This window comes from Diprion similis, chromosome 12, assembly GCF_021155765.1.
Source record: "Diprion similis isolate iyDipSimi1 chromosome 12, iyDipSimi1.1, whole genome shotgun sequence".
NCBI classification, from domain to species: Eukaryota; Metazoa; Arthropoda; class Insecta; order Hymenoptera; family Diprionidae; genus Diprion; species Diprion similis.
In genome coordinates, this window is record NC_060116.1 from 17,024,399 (window position 1) to 17,043,549 (window position 19,151).

Here is a 19,151-nt window from a genome sequence, read left to right on the forward strand (position 1 = left end):
AAAAAAAACCTCAAAAAACCTCATTCCGGCAACCAAAAGGACGTAAATCGAACTTGATTGGGCGCAGGCGCCGAACTTGAGGCAGGAAACTCTCTGCCAATAAACGAGGGAGGAAAGAAAGCCTGTAACAACGATGCTAATTGGGTCTTGGCATGTAGTACATTTTTACCTCGGTCTTCTTGTTTTGGTGTAAGAAATAATCCCGCAACGAACGGTAATGTGTTTAATTATTGATGCCGCGATTTAGCATGGCTGTCGGTGGAAAAGTTACTTCATCGAAGTACCTCAATTACGGTACAATCATTACGATGTGAGATAATACGACGCTGGACGGTATCCGTATGTAGGTATGAAGAAGTTTCGTTGTTATTCTTGGATTTTTTTTTTCACTATCTCAGCTCATCAGCTCATCCCTTTCATACGTCTCTTTCACTAGCCAATTCACAAACAACAATCGTCTCTTTCTTTTTTTCGCGTCACTTGATGACCCCTTTCAAACCCTCTTCTGTTATAACTTTCATCCAACAATGTTATCTTGATATAGGTGAATGCTCATCTCCGATAGTGCATTTTTCCCTACTTGTAAACAAACCCCTTGTCAGGTTTACCTACTTCTCAATTTCTAAGGCTCTCACACCGTTTTACGACACTGTTTTAGTTAGTCGCTTTTCTTCTTCGTTGAACTTTAAGCTCATTCTTTCCAATTCACATACTTTTTAAAATGTGTGGTAAAACATTTAAATTGTCATTCCAATTGATGTATACAGTTACTGAGAATTTTCTATTTACATAATTAAAAAATTGAAAGTCCTTTCTTAAATTTGTATTGTTTCGAAAGCAGGTTCATTGAGCCTTTTGGAGCTCCGCGACAATGAGAGCTATATTTCTACTATGGATCTTGTTTCAAACATTGGGGTTCATTGGTAGTTATGACTGCCCGCGAAAATGTAAATGCAGAAAAACCGGTGCGCAAGCGGAGTGGTTGAAGGCCAGATGCGTTGGTGCAATCGAAGATTTAACGGATGTTGACATCAATGCAGTTAGCGTGGCACTTTTCCAGCTGTAATACTTAGTAAATTATTTACAAAATATTTCAGCTATGGAGCAATTTGTTAAGTAGATCTGTTTACTTTTTATGCAGAGATCTGAGCAAGAATGAAATATATCTGATACAATCTGGAGTATTCAGAAATTTAACCAACCTGCGCCGCCTCAATTTATCATTGAATAAAATTAGCTTCTTAGAAGAAGGAGCTTTTGGAGGGCTGCATAATCTGGAAAGACTGTAAGACATTTCAATTCCTATTCATTATTAAATATGCAAAGAATTTGTGAAGATTTTTATTGCTCTTTTGCTTTTCTTGCAGAGACTTGAGTAAGAATAACATTACCACTATTGATACCCATGCCTTCAGACAATTAACACGACTCAAAAGGCTGTAAGTAAAACGAATTCCCAAGATTGCAATAACATGTTATGTATTTTATTGTAATCCTATGTTTTTTGCTTTCTTTTACCAGCGATTTATCAGCGAATATTATAAGCGCCTTGGATACAACTTTATTTCATGATTTGCGGGTTTTAGATCGTCTGTAAGTTCATTTATTTTAGCTACTTCTTCTCTTACTTCTGCTAGGTATGCACTTCTGTTCTGTTCAACCAATACTAAATTCTTTATATATTTTGCGGAAGTATTCTACCCGTATGTGAATATTTGTGTACTTAAATTTTAAAATGATTTAAACTCTCATCATTTTATCATTCTTAGATATAAATTGGACCCAAAAAAATGTAGTGATATGTCTTTATATTCTAGGAAACTGAATCAAAATGATTTGACTACTTTGAAGGATGGTACATTTTATGGGCTCAATTCTTTGACACAGTTGTAAGAATTGAAAAGTTTTTTACTCGTTATCAGCACAGATTTCACTGTAGATACAACATAGAGCTATTGTTAAATCTTTCATTATTCCATTTAGGGATTTATCCGGTAATCCATGGGTGTGCGATTGCGGTATTTACTGGTTCAGTAACTGGATCCGGAATTCATCTATAAACTTGAGGTAATTCGACGATTCTGTGCTTTCTATAATTTGCTCATGCTCAATGACGTTAATAACTGATGTTTATATACTCTTTGCAGTCCAACACCAAAATGTTCTGCTCCAGAAAATCTGAAGGGTCAACCAATAAAGAAATTAAGAGTTTTAGAAGAGATTCAGTGCCAGCTGGCTACACCAACGATTGAAATGATCCCTGATCAAAACCAAGTAGTGTTCGCCGGTGATTCGATACACTTAAAGTGTCGGGCTCCTGGCATAACAGAGGACAAAACAGCAAAGTTGAATTGGCTATGGAATCCAAACACGACTGATATCGTTGACAATATAAATTACACAGATCCACGGACATCTTTGCCTAATATTACAATTGAGAACAGACATTTGACAGATAGTGGAATAGTGGACAGGTAAATATTTTAATCTAATGTCTCCCCAACCCTGTGTATAGATGTTAAACTTTCTATTAGTAAGAGCTCTTATCTTCCCGCCTAGCTTGCTTAGCATCATTCCGGTCAAAGAAGAGCACAATGGTCAATGGAATTGTCAATTAGTATCTCTGCATAGAAACAAATCAAAAACTATCAATATGATAGTCATTTCGGAGAACACTCGCTACTGTCCACTAGCAGGTAATACGATAAAGTAATTCTTTCAAAAAGAGTTTTTAATTTGAATGCCATAGGAAATAACATTTTTGAGTGGTAAAATAGATTCAATACACTTTTTTTCACTTCACTAGCTACTCGAAACAACAAAGGCGTTTATGCTTGGCCTAGAACTGTGATTGGTTGGAAAGTAGAATTGCCTTGCGAAGGTAATCGGTTATCAGGTCCGATGCAAGTATCTCTAAAAGCGTCTTACAACTGTAACAAAACTGGTCAGTGGGAAAATCTGAACACAGAATCCTGTCCATACGTATCTCACACAACGAAAGTACTGGAACAATTTTCAAAAGTAAATTTGTCACTGACAAAAGGTAGCCTATTGGAAACGGCAAAAAGCTTTAAAAACTATACGACGGATAGCAGTAAATTGACTGATCCTGTAGAAATTAATTTCATAACACTTACAATTGAAAACTATCTCCATTTTTTGGTACAAGAGAAAGACCTTTGTCCCATACTCATAGAAATTGTGAACGTGGTTATGAAGTTACCTAAAGAAATGCTAAGAATTGCTGAAGTCAACTATGCCTCGTGTACAAGATTAATCAAAGCTGTTGAAACTGTGACCGAATTTACGCCTTCTATACAATCTCATAAGAAAAATATGGCTCTTGAGGAGTTCAGAGTGAAACGCGAAACTTTCACTGGTTTAACTTGTACTTGGTACAGCAGCGGCGTCTTAGCAAGAGATTCGGATACAAGACTGTTACACTGCGCTACTAATAATAAAACTGCATTGATTAATACAAAGGACAAAATAGTCGAAGCATCAATCCAGCTACCTTCAACCCTGCTGCGTCATCTAGATGTTACTGTGGCTCACCAGCTTATGATTTCAATGTATAGTGATAACAGACTATTTCCAATAACTACAGAAGGTAGTAACATGGATATTTCATCCTGCGTCATCGGTAGTAAATTAAGTGAGTTACAAGTATATTCCAACCAGCATCTCAACAAGATTTGCTTCGTAAATTTGCCTTTTAAAATATGCCTGCCTGTTTGCTTATAAAAATTAACAATATCAACGATAATTGAAAGAAATATTTTACCAATTTCTAGTTGGCGTGCAAGTGGTTAATCTAACAGAGCCAGTGTATGTCACGTTAAAAGCACCGATGTATCACTATTCCGGTAGTCAACCGAGGCCAGTAGTTTGGGATTCGAGAGATTCCAAAGGATGGACAAGTGACGGATGTCATTTATCGTACCTGGTGAATAATCTTATAGTGTTTCATTGCAACAGATTAGGATACTATGGGCTTTTACAAGATACCAGTTTTCTAAAAGAAGCAACAGCAAGGTAAATGAATCATTTTGATACTCGCACGATACACCATAGACTGGATGTCACTTGTATTTTTGCACTAATGACGATCGATTCTCATATGAAATTATTTATAATTATTTGTAGCATGGCGAGAGCAAAATTCAGATATTCTCATCCAGCAATTTATGTTGGGAGTTTCATTGCTATAATATGCTTGACATGCGCATGTATCACCTACATGGTTTGCCACACGGCAATTCTGATGCCAAAAAAAGTAAAACACTGTTTGGTAAATACATGGGTGGCAATGGTTCTCTTGTGCCTCCTTTACACTGCCGGGATTCAACAGACTGAGAATATTTACATCTGCCAGAGTATAGGATTGACTCTGCACTATCTATCCCTGTGTAGTTTACTGTGGATGTCTGTTTCTGCTAGGTAAGTCTCTTAAACACGAAACTAGTTAAAAATCTAAAGATGTTTTGTTCTCTCGATAACGTCATTCGATATTACTGTCCAACTTTACAAGCTCATAACCGTTTGCAATACGTTTTCAGCAACATGTATAAAAGACTGTCAAAATCTGATGTGGATGTTATACCAGAAGACGAACTGCCGGATCAACCGATACAGAAACCCTTGCTCGGTCTTTACTTGGTTGGATGGGGAATCGCACTGATAATTTGTGGGATCTCGGGAGCCATAAATCTGCGGGAATACGCGAGTTATAATTATTGCTTTTTAACCTCTGGCCCAGCGCTAGCAGCTTTGTTTGTCCCTGCGTTAATTTTAGTAATTTATCTGATAATATTTCACCTATTAATACGGTGTGCAATAAGAAATATTGATTTGAATGCTCAACTATCCGAGGGTACTCAGGCCACTGAAAATATGGACTTAGAATTACTTGAACCAAACGTAAACGCTTCAGGCGATAGAAATAGTCTGCATAGTACGCAAACAGTGTCTTCCGAAATTGAAGATTTGGAGCATTCTCAAATAACACAACTCAAGGGACAAATAGTAGTATTGATTTTGTATTTAATTACGTGGCTCTTGGCTGCTTCTGCTTTAACAAAGCCCCTGATTCCTTACATAACTCACGAAAAAACTATACTTAGTATTATGTATGCAATTTCAGCAAGTAGCTTAGGATTATTTATTCTTTTCTTTTATGGCATAGCTCGGAGTGACGTGCGATTTCAGTGGTTAAGAATGCGTTGCTGGCTTAAAAAGAAAAAGAACAGGTGTTGCAGGACTAGAAGTGTATCCGACACTCATCCAGTGATACCAACTCAGCCGCTAGTACAAACATTAGCCCCAGTATCTAATTCTCAAGCTACTCAAGTAATGTCAGACACTAATTCAAATAACTCGTCAAGACATACGAATAAATCTCGTAATTCAAACTTGACAAAAGCTGTTGATCTAAATGCAATGGATGCCACGACTGCTGCAAAGATAGCTAACGTTAATTTAGTTGTCCTACATCGGCAGCAATACAGGTCTAACAATTCAGTCACTACGTACACTGAGCCAACCCTAGCATCGGTCGAGATGTTTTACAACCCTCATCAAAGCGGTGTGGCGCGAAAGTTCTTTAAGAAGCAAAGAAGGCATATGAAAAATAATAATTTGGGTCCTAGAAAACAGGGTGACGGAGGTGCTACTAGTGACGGTGGCAGTTGTATTTCTGTACCAAGACCTACCAGATTAGAATCTAATATTGAAAAAAGTATGTTCAGTACAAGTGCCAAAGTGAATAACACGAATATTCATGTCGAAGTGAATCCAGTGAATGGCATTAAAAATGTTAACATTCTGTCAGATAGCGGTGGCAGTGTTTCCGAAGAACGTAATATGCCAGTGCGCTTTGTCATCGGACAAGAAAATTTTATACAGAATACAAAAAGATTGAACAGTGATTTTGACAGTGGCGCAATCTCACCTCCAAACACTTCTCGACATAAACAGCAGTACACAAATACCAGTTTTAACAATTCCGATGGTGAAAGCAAAGTCGAGACGGAAAAACATCTGAGAAACGTCTCCCAGCAGTGCAGTCTAGAATATAGCTCAGAAATTGAATCCGTACAACTAACGAGCGAAAGGAGTGATCACAATCTACCTGAAATTGGTGAAACGCCTGAACAGACAGATCAAAATTTTCATTGCTCGAGTGCCAATGAAATGAGCGACTTAGACGAACATGATATTAACTCTCAGTTTGAAATGCCAAAAAAATTATCCTATTCAAACAGCTTGTACTGCTTGCCAATAGATCACCTTATCGAGGCAAGAAATTATCGGAGATCGTTAAACGACATCGCTTCTATAACAAGTTCTAGACGTTGTGAGAATGAATACTCTAGACCTTCACTGATGGATCTACAAAGTTTCACAAGTTCTCATCTGTATGATCAAGTTCATAACTCTCAACAGATGATCGACAGATCGCAACAATCTTTTGTTGAGGAAAATAGCTTGACAAGCGAAAATGCTTATACACAAGACCAAGATGGGCAGACTTACGCTACTTCTCTGATGAATGTGAACCACGAACATGAGTTCAGACCTTTGACACATTTGCGTCTGCACAATTTAGATGAGAGAAGTAGCCTGAGTAGGTCACAACATAACGGGCAAGACTATGGGTGGAAGGAATTCAATTCTCTCAATGACTTGACGTTTCCTGACAATTTAATATCTTCTGACGTCTTGAGGTCTGCACAAGCAAAGGATAGCACAAAGGTTTGTGAGAAAGAGGGTGATTACAGAAATGGTCAAGGGTACGTCATTTCAAATATCGACGATGAAGTGTACTCTGAAAGTTCTTCACTCTCGGGAAACATCAAAAAGGAAACGAGCGTTTAAATTTTGATGAGGATGGCTGTCAAATTTTTTAGATGAAACAATGAATGGAAACAATTTAGTGCAGGAAGTGAATGTGATAAATTATTGCTTGATATGTAGCCGAATATATTTTCAAATGTAGTTAATATGTTGTTCCAAAATATTAATGTGCCTCAATTATATGCAAAAGAAAGAAATGCCGTTAATTAGATTCTTTGGAATCTATCATGTTCAAATTTTATTAAGCTTCATAGTATTGAAACTGTGGGTACATAAAGAGTGTTGTGATTAGTTAAATCAATGGTTTCTATGGGTTGCAAATTCACTTCGGTACTACTCTGTCTAGGTTTTCGTAAGATGGTCAATGATTCAAGTATGAATTTCACTGTGACCTATTATTCATGGGAAACTAGTTCGCCTTTTTTAACTCTTGGAGACCTAGATTTGGAAGCCTAGGATTTCCTGCACTGATATCATATATACAGGCAAGTTGAAAATGAATCTTGTATATTCTCTGAAGAATCTTCCAATAATGTGCCACAAAATTGGTAACAAATCGATGTGTGATACTACGGTTGAAAATCATAGTATTGTTTATAAATATTATATTTCAAGAGACTTTTTGTATGATGTACCAATTGTATTGACTTGTTTGCCAATTGTCTGCTAGTTTGTTTATCTTATTTTTTTTTTTTTTTTTTTTTTCTATCAAATATCTTTTTGTTTCTCTTCTGTACGTATTTATTTCCAGAAAAAGATATATTGTATATAACAAATAACAAAACTTCCAAATTTATTGGCAACTATTTTCTTAACATTTTAGCAGAACTAAATGTAGCATAAATATTTAAAGTTTTTCTTCCTTTGTAAGTTGCATTTATAGTTGTTTAAGATAAACTGCCATATTAATCTAAATTCGATTAAAAAAAAAAAAAAATGTTACTGTTATAATTATGATCTCAAAACATTAAATCTCACATCATATTAATTTCTATTGACCAATGAAGACAAATCACACTGATTAAAGTTTAACGTTAAGTGATGATCTGGCAGTTCATTGTCAAGTTTTGTATTTTTTAAATTCATTATTCATTCATCTACTTTGATTTAGGTATGCAAGTGACACTCAGCTAATTGTCTCTCTATTAAACCATAAACAAAAAATACTCAATGTACGTAAAACTTATATTATACAACCTCACATATCCTGCTTTTAGTCGCATTAGACGCAGATATTGTAAATAATTTGTACTTTTCAAATAAATGAATTTACCTTGATTGTAAACAAGGATTATTGTTTTTTACGAATTTACCTAAAAAATAATCTTCTGTGTGTGAAATATTCCAGACATTGGTTCTATTGCATTAGGAACTTAAACTTAGTTCCCCTGTGAAAATTTTCTGTTATACTCATCCTGATTTCTTATAGGAACTACAAATACAAAGTTTGAACAGATCAAATAGGGATTTGTCACAGTGTCATAAACCAAGGAGTCTCAATATGCCAATTACTTCTGCCAATTATTTTTCAGATTAACCGTGCACTGCATTTATAAGGGGCCGAGAGTAATGAACAAATATCATGAAGTCAGAGATAGCAAATTTAAATAACACATTGAATTCTAATAAAAAGAAGTGAAGTGCAATATTGAGTCGTTAAAGGTCAATGTACAAAGAGTAAGTTATTGTTAGCTATTCGATTGCACATGCAATCTTTGAGATCAAATTTTACTCGCAATGCGAAATAGGAATTGAACTTTACTTCTGCTGTTGTGGCTTGTACACCCTACGATTCAATTTTTCTGCGGTACCATTAACTATTAGTTAATTTCATAACAAACACTGATTAATTATGGCCAATTTGTTCAAGATTTACAAATATAAATTGATCCCGATTGTAAGCGAGACTTTCTTTTTTCAAACGAATTACTTTAAAAATATTGTTTCTTCTCCACTTCAATGAATATTCTAAACTTTGATTTTGTGCAATTAGCAAATCAGAAGTAACTTTCTTGACATAAATTCCTATTTTGCCTCTTCCAACTTCTTGCAGAAGCCTGCATTAATGCATAGAAAATTGGATCAAGTCAAAAAAGAATTTACAAAGGTACGATGGACCGGAGAGTCTCAATTGATCCATTGCTGCTGCCAATTATGTGTTTGATGGTCATGAACATTGCAGTGAGGAGGCAGTGCCCTTGTAATAGGACAGGAATTATACAACGAGTGTTGTGAAATCTAAGAGAATACATTTAAAAAACGTACGAAATCTTATCAAAAGGAGTAACGTTCAGCTTTGATTGATCAAAAGTCAAAGCTCAGGGAGCAAGTTACCATTAGTTATCGTTTTATTTCAAACAGTATCTTCAAATCAATCTTTCATCGACTAGCAAAATAATAATTGATCGCTACCACTGATCATCCAATTCGTATATCTAATGGATACGGACTTTTGGTAGTACTATTCATTGTACGTAGAAGTCGGCTAATTAATCGCGGCCATTCGTTGGAATTCTACTGTGACGGAAAAAAAAACAATATTACTAAATAGCGATATTACTCCGTGTACTTTTTTCAAATAATTATTGGAGTCTACTCATTTAATACAACGTAATAAAAAATGTGGTGGCCCTATGGTGCTCTAGGATTCGTATGTCTGCTACATTTTACGACAGGGGAGCAACCAAAAATTGTTATAATAGGAGCAGGAGCTTCTGGCATTGCAGCAGCATCAAAGCTTTACGAACATGGTTTTCAAGATGTGACCATTCTAGAAGCTGAGAATAGAATTGGCGGACGAGTGTATACTACATGGTTTGGTAAGTATCTATCCAGGTTTAAACTGACTTGCAGTTTGGTGACGAAAATTCAATAGGAGAAAGTGGACAAAAGTGAAAAAAATTCGATTATTTTCAGATGAAAGTTGGGTTGATCTCGGAGGTCAATGGGTTCACGGAGAAACAGGCAATGTAGCCTTTGAGTTAGCTTCTCCTCTCGGGCTTTTAGATGTTCCAGAAGAAAAAAATTGGGTAGAATTTGACATTCGTAATTCTAAAGGCGTTCAGTTACCTCTTGACCTCAGTAGAGATTTATTTGCATTGTACACGAATGTGTCTGCAAAATCCAAAGAGGCTCTGGCAGGAAACAATGGTTCCATTGCAGATTTTTTCACAACAGAGTAAATACTTGAAACACTGTGAAATAACTTTGATTCAATAATATTATATTCGACATTGTAAATCCGTATCGTCTTTTTTTCGAACATAGATTTACCAGGGGATTGCAACAATACCCAACATTAAATGAGACCCTAGTGAAGGAGGTGCTGAAAATGTTTGAGGGTTTAATAATAGCAGAGGACAGTGCGGATAACTGGAATGATATTTCTGCGATAGATTATACAGCATATAAGGCCTACCCCGGAAGTTACATTGTCACCTGGAAAGACAAGGGATATGGAACCATACTCGATGTATTAATGGTAAACTAATTTGACTTATGTGAACTTGAGCGAGAAGTTCAGAGAAGAGAAATTGATGGGTTTTCAACCCCACTGTATCATATAAAACACATTAGCTATTCGGAAAAAAATTCTGAAAGATATTGAGTTGTTAATATGTACTTATATAGTATGCGGAACCTTGTCAATAGTTTTCAATAAATTTTTCATATACATTACAGAAAAAATATCCAAACCCTGAAGAAGAACTTCCAGTTATGAACAACACCTTCTTGAATTCGGAAGTGGTCAACATTAATTATAACTCAACAGACAAAAAGATTTTGGTAGAAACGAGCAATGGGCAAAAGTACACAGCAGATCACGTTATTGCAACACCATCATTAGGCGTACTGAAGGAACAATATGAAACTTTATTTACACCACAATTACCAGAATCTAAAGTGAAAACTATTAAAGTTAATAATGCCATATTGCAAAATTATTTTATTTCTTCAAGCCGTTTATTGCAAGGAAACAGCTGTATTCTTTAATTGTTTTTAGGGCCTATCGATGGGATCTGCTGCTAAGATATATTTTTCCTTTGAAGCACCATGGTGGTTTGAGGATCGTGATTTATTTCTTTTGTGGGATGAAAAAGACAGACAAGAGTATGAGACCGATGTAGGTGATAAAAATTCTTTAAAATGTCTAATTTCTCAAATAAAACCCATAGTTGAACCTCTCACAATAGATTACTCTCATAAGCACTAATGTCAGAATACGTCGGTAATTTTGACAAGCTTTTCTGTGAAGAAATTTATGCAATCATTCAGCTGATACAGAATATTGAATTATTCTCACTTATTATCATATGATTTGTAAATTGTGTTACAGCCAAGCAAGAAATGGATGCTGGATATAGTTAGCTTTTTCTCAGTGGCCAATAGACCACGAATATTATGTGCTTGGATTAACGGAGCAGGAGCTAGAGACATGGAAGCGTCGCCTGAAAATCAAGTTTTCAACGAAACATTCGCTTTGCTGAATAAATTTTTTGGAAACTCGTACAATATCACAAGACCAACTGGATACTTGCGGTGAGTCAGTTCTGTCATTTATGAAAATGGTTACGTTATTGTTTGATGGAATGTGAATGTCACTATGATTTAAATACCTATGTATATATGGTCGAACCGCACAAACTAATTTTTTCAATACATTGTAGGACTAATTGGAGCAACAACAAACATTTCCGAGGAGCGTACAGTTTCAGAAGTATGGAATCTGAGAGATCTGATGCATGGGCGAATGAATTAGCAGCCCCGTTACTAGTTGATGGTAAACCAGTGAGTATAAAACGACTTCGTAGTTGTAAAGATGGAATAAATGTATACAGATATTTCTAATTTGCATTATGAGTTTCAAACAAACGTACGTTGATACAGCTGCTAACGAGTGCATAATTGATGTATCTCAAATAGTTTGTTTTGCTTCCAGATAGTCATGTTTGCAGGAGAGGCCACCAATAGGCAACGCTGGGCAAGTGTTGACGGAGCGATAGAAACTGGTTTTCGTGAAGCAAACCGACTCATGAAGCTATATAACATTAAGAATCCATCAAAATGATAAGAATATCTTGAATGCAGTATAATATACACAGAATTTCTTGTTATCTTATTAATAGTATCCAATAACCCAGCGATTGGTTATACGCTGACCTAGAACAATACTTCGACATTGTTCTACACCTAAATAATTCTTTATTATTGTTTGACTCTTTTTAAAATAAATATAATTACATTTTCAACATTTTCCAGATATCCACTGCATTGAAATTTTCGAAAAATTTTGAGTTGTTACAGTATAGTTTATACGAATCTTATGTCTGTCCAGGCACCACAACTCTTGCCGTGAATTCTCATTTTATTCTGATCCAATTTCCTGCAGAAGCCTGTACTGATGCATAGAAAACTAGATTGATCCAAAAAAGAATTCGCAACAGTATCAAACATGGAGGAGTTTCAATTGACCCTTGCTGCGGTCAATTATTTGTTTGATAGTGATGAACATTGCATTGAGAAGGGAAGTACCCTTGAGATAGTATAGGGCTTACATAACAAGTGTTACGAGGCCTGCCATGACAAATTTAAAAAAACCCTACAAAATCTTATAGAAAGGAATAAGTTCAGTTTTGATTTATTCAAGCTAAATGTGCAGGGAGCAAGTGATTATTTCTTATTTTGTTTCAAACGCTATTTTTTTTCAACTTACAAAATTATAATTCAACATAATGATTCTTCTTCCAGCTTATATACCCTGCAACGGATTAGATATTCGCAGTGCTATCTGTGGAACGTAAAAATCTACTGTTTCGTGTTTGGGTGTGTAGGATGAATATTTGGTTCATCGAATTGTTGATTAAATAGGATTACGAATAGCGACACGGGTCAACAGAACACATGTTTTATTTTCAGCTTAGTGTAACTCTCGCTCTAGCGTTATCAACATCACACATCTACTTTCCTACATTCGTCAATCAATCCCAGTCATTTGTTGGAATTCTATTCTGAAGAAAATCGCGATATTGTTTACTTTTTGCAGTAATTATCTGAGTCTACTCGTTCGATACAATGCTGCATTTTGCGACAGAGGAGCAACCAAAAATTGTTATAATTGGAGCTGGAGCTTCTGGCATTGCAGCTGCATCAAAGCTATATGAACATGGGTTTCAAGATGTGACAATTTTGGAAGCTGAGAATAGAATTGGCGGACGAGTGTATACTACATGGTTTGGTAAGTATTTATCCGTGTTAAATATGATTTGCAGTTTGGTGATGAAAATTCAGTAGCAGACAGTGGACGAAAATTAAAGAATTTCGATTATTTTCAGATGAAAGCTGGGTTGATCTCGGAGGTCAATGGGTTCACGGAGAAACAGGCGATGTAGCCTTTGAGTTAGCTTCTCCTCTCGGGCTTTTAGAAGTTCGAGGGGATGATAATTGGGTAGGATTCGACATTCATACTTCGAAAGGTGTTCAGTTACCCCTTGATCTCAGTAGAGATTTGACTGCATTGTACCTGAATGTATCTGATTGTGAACAGGCTAACGAAGCTCTGGGACGAAACAGTGTTTCCATTGCAGATTTTTATACAGCAGAGTAAATACTCAGATCACTCTAAAATAATTTTCGTTTTGTAATATTTATTAGATATTACTAATCCTTATGATCGTGTTTTCAAACTTAGATTTAGTAGCGAGTTACAAAAATACCCATTATTAAATAAGACCCTTGTGAAGGAAGTGCTGAAAATGTTTGAGGGTTTCATAATATGGGAGGACAGTGCGGATAACTGGACCGATCTTGCAGTGACAAGCTTGACGGAATATCACAACTACCCTGGAAATAACCTGATCAACTGGAAGGACAGGGGATATGGAACCATACTTGACATACTAATGGTAAACTAATTGAACTGACATAACGGGAATCAAAAACTTCAAAGGAGAGAAATTCATTGTTTTTCTACTGCACTGTGTCATATCAAACACATTAGCTATGCGAACAAAATTCTGAAAGATATTGAGGTCTTAATATGTACTTGTATACCATGCAGAACCTTGCCAATCGTTTTCAATAACTTTTTCATATATATTGCAGAAAAAATATCCAAACCCTGAAGAAGAACTTCCAATTATGAGCAACACATTGCTGAATTCGGAAGTGGTCAACATTAATTATAACTCAATATACAAAAAGGTTTCGATAGAAATAAGCAATGGGCAAAAATACACAGCGGATCACGTTATTGTAACACCATCATTAGGCGTACTGAAGGAACAATATGAAACTTTATTTACACCGCAATTACCAGAATCTAAAGTGAAAACTATCAAAGTGAATAATGCTACACTACAAAATTATTTCTTTTCCTCAAGCTGTTTGTTGCAAGATGACATATGAAATTCTTCGATTGTTTTTAGGGCCTATCGATGGGATCTGGTGCTAAGATTTATTTCTCCTTTGAGGCACCATGGTGGTTGAAGAATCGTGAATTAGTTCTCTTGTGGGATGAAAAAGACAGACAAGAGTATGAAAACGATGTACGTAATAGAGATTCTTCGCAACTTCTAACTCATTAAATAAAATTCACCTCTTGCAATGGATTACTCTCTTACGCCACTGTCAGAATGCGTCAGTATTTTTTTTTTCTAGCTTGTTTGTGAAATTTGCGCAATAATTCAGCTGATATGGAATATTGAGCTGTTTTTATTTGGTATCAAATGTTGCATAAGCTTTTTTACAGCCAAGTAAGAAATGGCTGCTGGATTTGGTTGGCTTTTTTACGGTAGCCCATAGACCACGCATATTATGTGCTTGGATTAATGGAGCAGGAGCTAGATATATGGAAACATTACCTGAAAGTCAAGTTTTTGACGAAGCATTTGCTTTGCTCAATAAATTTTTTGGAAACTCGTACAATATCACAAGACCAACTGGGAATTTGCGGTAAGTCAGTTCTATGATTGATGAAAATTGTCACTGTTTGCCTGGATGTCAATGTCATTATGATTCAAATATACATGTATATATAGCATGGTCGAACCACACAGACTAATTTTTTCAATAAATTCTAGAACTAATTGGAGCAACAACAAACATTTCCGAGGAACGTACAGTTTCAGAAGTATTGAATCTGAGAGATCTGATGTTTGGGCAAGTGAATTAGCAGCCCCGTTATTAGTTGATGGCAAGCCAGTGAGTATAGAACGACCTCGTACTTCTAGGTATTTAATTTCCATCGTGAGTTTGAAACAAACGTACATTGAAACAGCTGCTAACAAGTACATAATTAGCGTCTCTGAAACAGTTTGTTTCTTTTCCAGATAGTCATGTTTGCAGGAGAGGCCACTAACAGTCAGCACTGGGCAAGTGTTGATGGAGCAATAGAAACTGGTTTTCGTGAAGCAAACAGACTCATCAAGCTCTATAACATCAAGAATCCATCACAATGATAAGAACAACTTGAATGCAATATAATATACATGCCCTGGGAAGTTGCGAAAATTATTACTATCCGGTATACATATTAGATGGTAATCGCAGAATTTCTTGGTCTCTTATTGATAGTACCCAATAACCCAGCAATTGGTTATACACTTACCTACAACAATATTTCAACATCGTTCCACACCTAAATAATTATTTATTATTTGTTTGACTACTTTTAAAATAAATATAATTGCATTTTTTACATTTTTCGGATATCCACGGCAAAAATTTTTTTCGAAAAATTTTGAGCTGTTATAGTACAGTTTATAGAAATCTTACGTCTGTTTGGACAACACAACCCTTGCTGTGAATTCTTATTTTATCTGATCTGATTTCTTGCAGAAGCCCGTACTGATGCATAAAAACTAGATCAAGTCAAAAAAGAATTTCCAATAGTATCATAAAGTGAGAAGTCTCAACTGATCTATTCCTACTGCCAATTATTTGTTTGATAGTCATGAATATTGCAGTGAGGAGGCATTACATTGTGATAGTACAGAGATTATATAACAAGTGTTACGAGATCTGTGATGACAAATTTAAAAAACGTACAAAATCTTATCAAAAGGGATAAAGTTCAGTTTAGATTTATTGAAGCTAAATGTGCAGGGAGCAAGTAATTATTATTTCTTATTTTGTTTCAAACGCTATCTTTAGACCTATCTGTTGTCATCTTACAAAATTATAATTCAACGTAATGATTCCTCTTCCAGCTTATATACCCTGCGTGTACAGATTATTCACAGTGCTATCCGTTGAGCGTAAACGTTTACTTCACTACATTCTTCAATCAGTCGCAATCATTGGTTGGAATTCTCCTCTGACGACAAAAAGCGATATTATTTACTAATACTACTCTGTGTACTCATTGCAGTGATTATCTGAGTCTACTCATTCGATACAACGTGACAAAAAATGTCGTGGCTCTATAGTGCACTAGGATTCATATGTCTGCTGCATTTTGCGACAGGAGAGCAACCAAAGATTGTTATAATTGGAGCTGGAACTTCTGGCATTGCAGCTGCATCAAAGCTATACGAACATGGGTTTCAAGATGTGACAATTTTGGAAGCTGAGAATAGAATTGGCGGACGAGTGTATACTACATGGTTTGGTAAGTATTTATCCATGTTAAATATGATTTGCAGTTTGGTGACGAAAATTCAATAGAAGACAGTAGACAAATGTTAAAAAATTTCCATTATTTTCAGATGAAAGCTGGGTTGATCTCGGAGGTCAATGGGTTCACGGAGAAACAGGCAATGTAGCCTTTGAGTTAGCTTCTCCTCTCGGGCTTTTAGAAGTTCCAGGGGATGATAATTTGGTAGAATATGACATTCGTAATTCTAAAGGTGTTCAGTTACCTCTTGACCTCAGTAGAGATTTATTTGCATTGTACACGAATGTGTCTGAAAAAGCTTTCACAGCTCTGACGCGAAACAATGTTTCCCTTGCAGATTTTTTTACAGCAGAGTAAATACTCATTTCACTCTAAAATAATTTTCATTTTGTATTATTTATTTGATATTATGAATCCTTGTGATTGTTTTTTCAAACTTAGATTCACTAGCGAGTTACAAAAATACCCATTATTAAATGCGACCCTTGTGAAGGAGGTGCTGAAAATGTTTGAGGGTTTGATAATATCGTTGGATAGTTCAGATAACTGGACGGATCTTGCAGTGACAGGCTTTGTGGGATATCAAGACTGCCCTGGAAGTGAAATTGTAAACTGGAAAGACAGGGGATATGGAACCATACTTGACATACTAATGGTAAACTAATTGACTTTACATAACAGGAATCGAAAACTTCAGAGGCGAGAAGTTGATTGGTTTTATACCCCACTGTGTCATATCAAACACATTAGCTATGCGAACAAAATTCTGAAAGTTATTGAGTTCTTAATATGTACTTGTGTAACATGCAAAACATTGCCAATCGTTTTAAATAACTTTTTCATTTATATTATAGAAAAAATATCCAAACCCTGAAGAAGAACTTCCAATTATGAACAACACATTGCTGAATTCGGAAGTGGTCAACATTAATTATAACTCGACAGAGAAAAAGGTTTTGATAGAAACGAGCAATGGACAAAAGTACACAGCAGATCACGTTATTGTAACACCATCATTAGGCGTACTGAAGGAACAATACGAAACTTTATTTACACCACAATTACCAGAATCTAAAGTGAAAACTATCAAAGTGAATAATACTATAGTGCAAATTATTTCAGTTCCTGAAGCTGTTATTGCAAGGTGACATATGAAATTCTTCAATTGTTTTTAGGGCCTATCGATTGGATCTGTTGGTAAAATTTATTTCTCCTTTGAGGCACCATGGTGGTTGAAGAATCGTGAATTAGTTCTCTTGTGGGATGAAAAAGACAGACAAGAGTATGAAAACGATGTACGTAATAAAGATTTTTCCCAACTTGTAACTCATTAAATAAAATTCACCTCTTGCAATGGATTAGTCTTTCACGCCACTGTCAGAATACGTCAGTATTTTTTTCTAGCTTGTTTGTGAAATTTGCGCAATAATTCAGCTGATATGGAATATTGAACTATTTTTATCTGGTATCAAATGTTGCATAAGCTTTTTTACAGCCAAGTAAGAAATGGCTGCTGGATTTGGTTGGCTTTTTTACGGTAGCCCATAGACCACGCATATTATGTGCTTGGATTAATGGAGCAGGAGCTAGATATATGGAAACGTTACCTGAAAGTCAAGTTTTTGACGAAGCATTTGCTTTGCTCAATAAATTTTTTGGAAACTCGTACAATATCACAAGACCAACTGGGAATTTGCGGTAAGTCAGTTCTATGATTGATGAAAATTGTCACTGTTTGCCTGGATGTCAATGTCATTATGATTCAAATATACATGTATATATAGCATGGTCGAACCACGCAGACTAATTTTTTCAATACATTCCAGAACTGAATGGAGCAACAACAAACATTTCCGAGGAACGTACAGTTTCAGAAGTATAGAATCTGATAGATCTGATGTTTGGGCAAGTGAATTAGCAGCCCCGTTATTAGTTGATGGCAAGCCAGTGAGTATAGAACAACCTTGTACTTCTAAAGATATTTAATTTCCATTGTGAGTTTGGAACAAACGTACATTGAAACAGCTGCGAACAAGTACATGATTAGCCTCTCTGAAATAGTTTGTTTTTCTTCCAGATAGTCATGTTTGCAGGAGAGGCCACTAACAGTCAGCACTGGGCAACTGTTAACGGAGCGATAGAAACTGGTTTTCGTGAAGCAAACAGACTCATCAAGCTATATAACATGAAGAATCCATCACAATGATAAGAACATCTTGACTGTGGTACTAGTAGAATGTAGTAATAATATAGATGCGTTACAAATTTGTAAGAATTATCTCTATCCGGTATATTAAACGGTAATCGAACAATTTTTTGGTCTTTTATTAATAGTGTCCAATAACCCAGCGATTGGTTATACACCTACCTAGAACAATACTTGTACATCTTTCAACACCTATATAATTATTTATCAGTGTTCGACCATTTTGAGAATGAATACAATTGTTTTCAACATTTTTCAGATACCCACTGCATTGAAATGTTCGAAAAATTTTGAGTTCCTAACGTACAGTTTAAAACAGGAATCTTACGTCTTTCTGGACACCACAACCCTTGCTGTGAATTCTTATTTTATCTGATCCAATTTCTTGTAGAAGCTCACATTGATGCATAGAAAACTAGATTATCAATTTTAACAAGAAACCCTGGGTAGATTGACCCCTCCGATTTTGATCTAGTT

At 35.7% G+C, this 19,151-nt stretch overlaps 2 protein-coding genes across 5 annotated transcripts; both read left to right on the top strand.

Moving 5' to 3' along the window:
* The first annotated feature begins 85 nt into the window (after positions 1-85).
* On the top strand, positions 86-8,005 carry LOC124413562 (adhesion G protein-coupled receptor A3). 4 transcript variants are annotated; one of them, XM_046894241.1, is made up of 13 exons: positions 86-347; positions 839-1,062; positions 1,142-1,285; positions 1,368-1,439; positions 1,522-1,593; positions 1,818-1,889; positions 1,984-2,067; positions 2,148-2,474; positions 2,560-2,696; positions 2,807-3,655; positions 3,795-4,035; positions 4,147-4,440; positions 4,560-8,005. In XM_046894241.1, exons 2-13 carry the CDS (start codon positions 872-874, stop codon positions 6,874-6,876), a joined length of 4,800 nt encoding a protein of 1,599 aa, XP_046750197.1. In that variant the 5' UTR covers positions 86-347; positions 839-871; the 3' UTR covers positions 6,877-8,005. The 4 variants fall into 4 exon arrangements, with proteins under 4 accessions (XP_046750197.1, XP_046750195.1, XP_046750196.1 ...); XM_046894239.1 differs by having other exon boundaries at positions 842-1,062; XM_046894240.1 differs by having other exon boundaries at positions 86-343; positions 842-1,062.
* A 1,382-nt stretch (positions 8,006-9,387) lies between these two features.
* LOC124413676 lies at positions 9,388-18,674 on the top strand. Its single transcript, XM_046894398.1, has 28 exons — positions 9,388-9,674; positions 9,772-10,033; positions 10,123-10,336; positions 10,537-10,773; positions 10,859-10,978; positions 11,192-11,394; positions 11,523-11,643; positions 11,795-11,920; positions 12,115-12,250; positions 12,300-12,383; positions 12,947-13,090; positions 13,188-13,352; positions 13,507-13,757; positions 13,957-14,193; positions 14,280-14,399; positions 14,603-14,805; positions 14,934-15,054; positions 15,183-15,300; positions 15,917-15,964; positions 16,062-16,154; positions 16,262-16,462; positions 16,560-16,821; positions 16,910-17,123; positions 17,323-17,559; positions 17,644-17,763; positions 17,964-18,166; positions 18,295-18,415; positions 18,546-18,674. Exons 1-28 carry the CDS (start codon positions 9,476-9,478, stop codon positions 18,672-18,674), a joined length of 4,689 nt encoding a protein of 1,562 aa, XP_046750354.1. The 5' UTR covers positions 9,388-9,475.
* Positions 18,675-19,151: the final 477 nt, after the last annotated feature.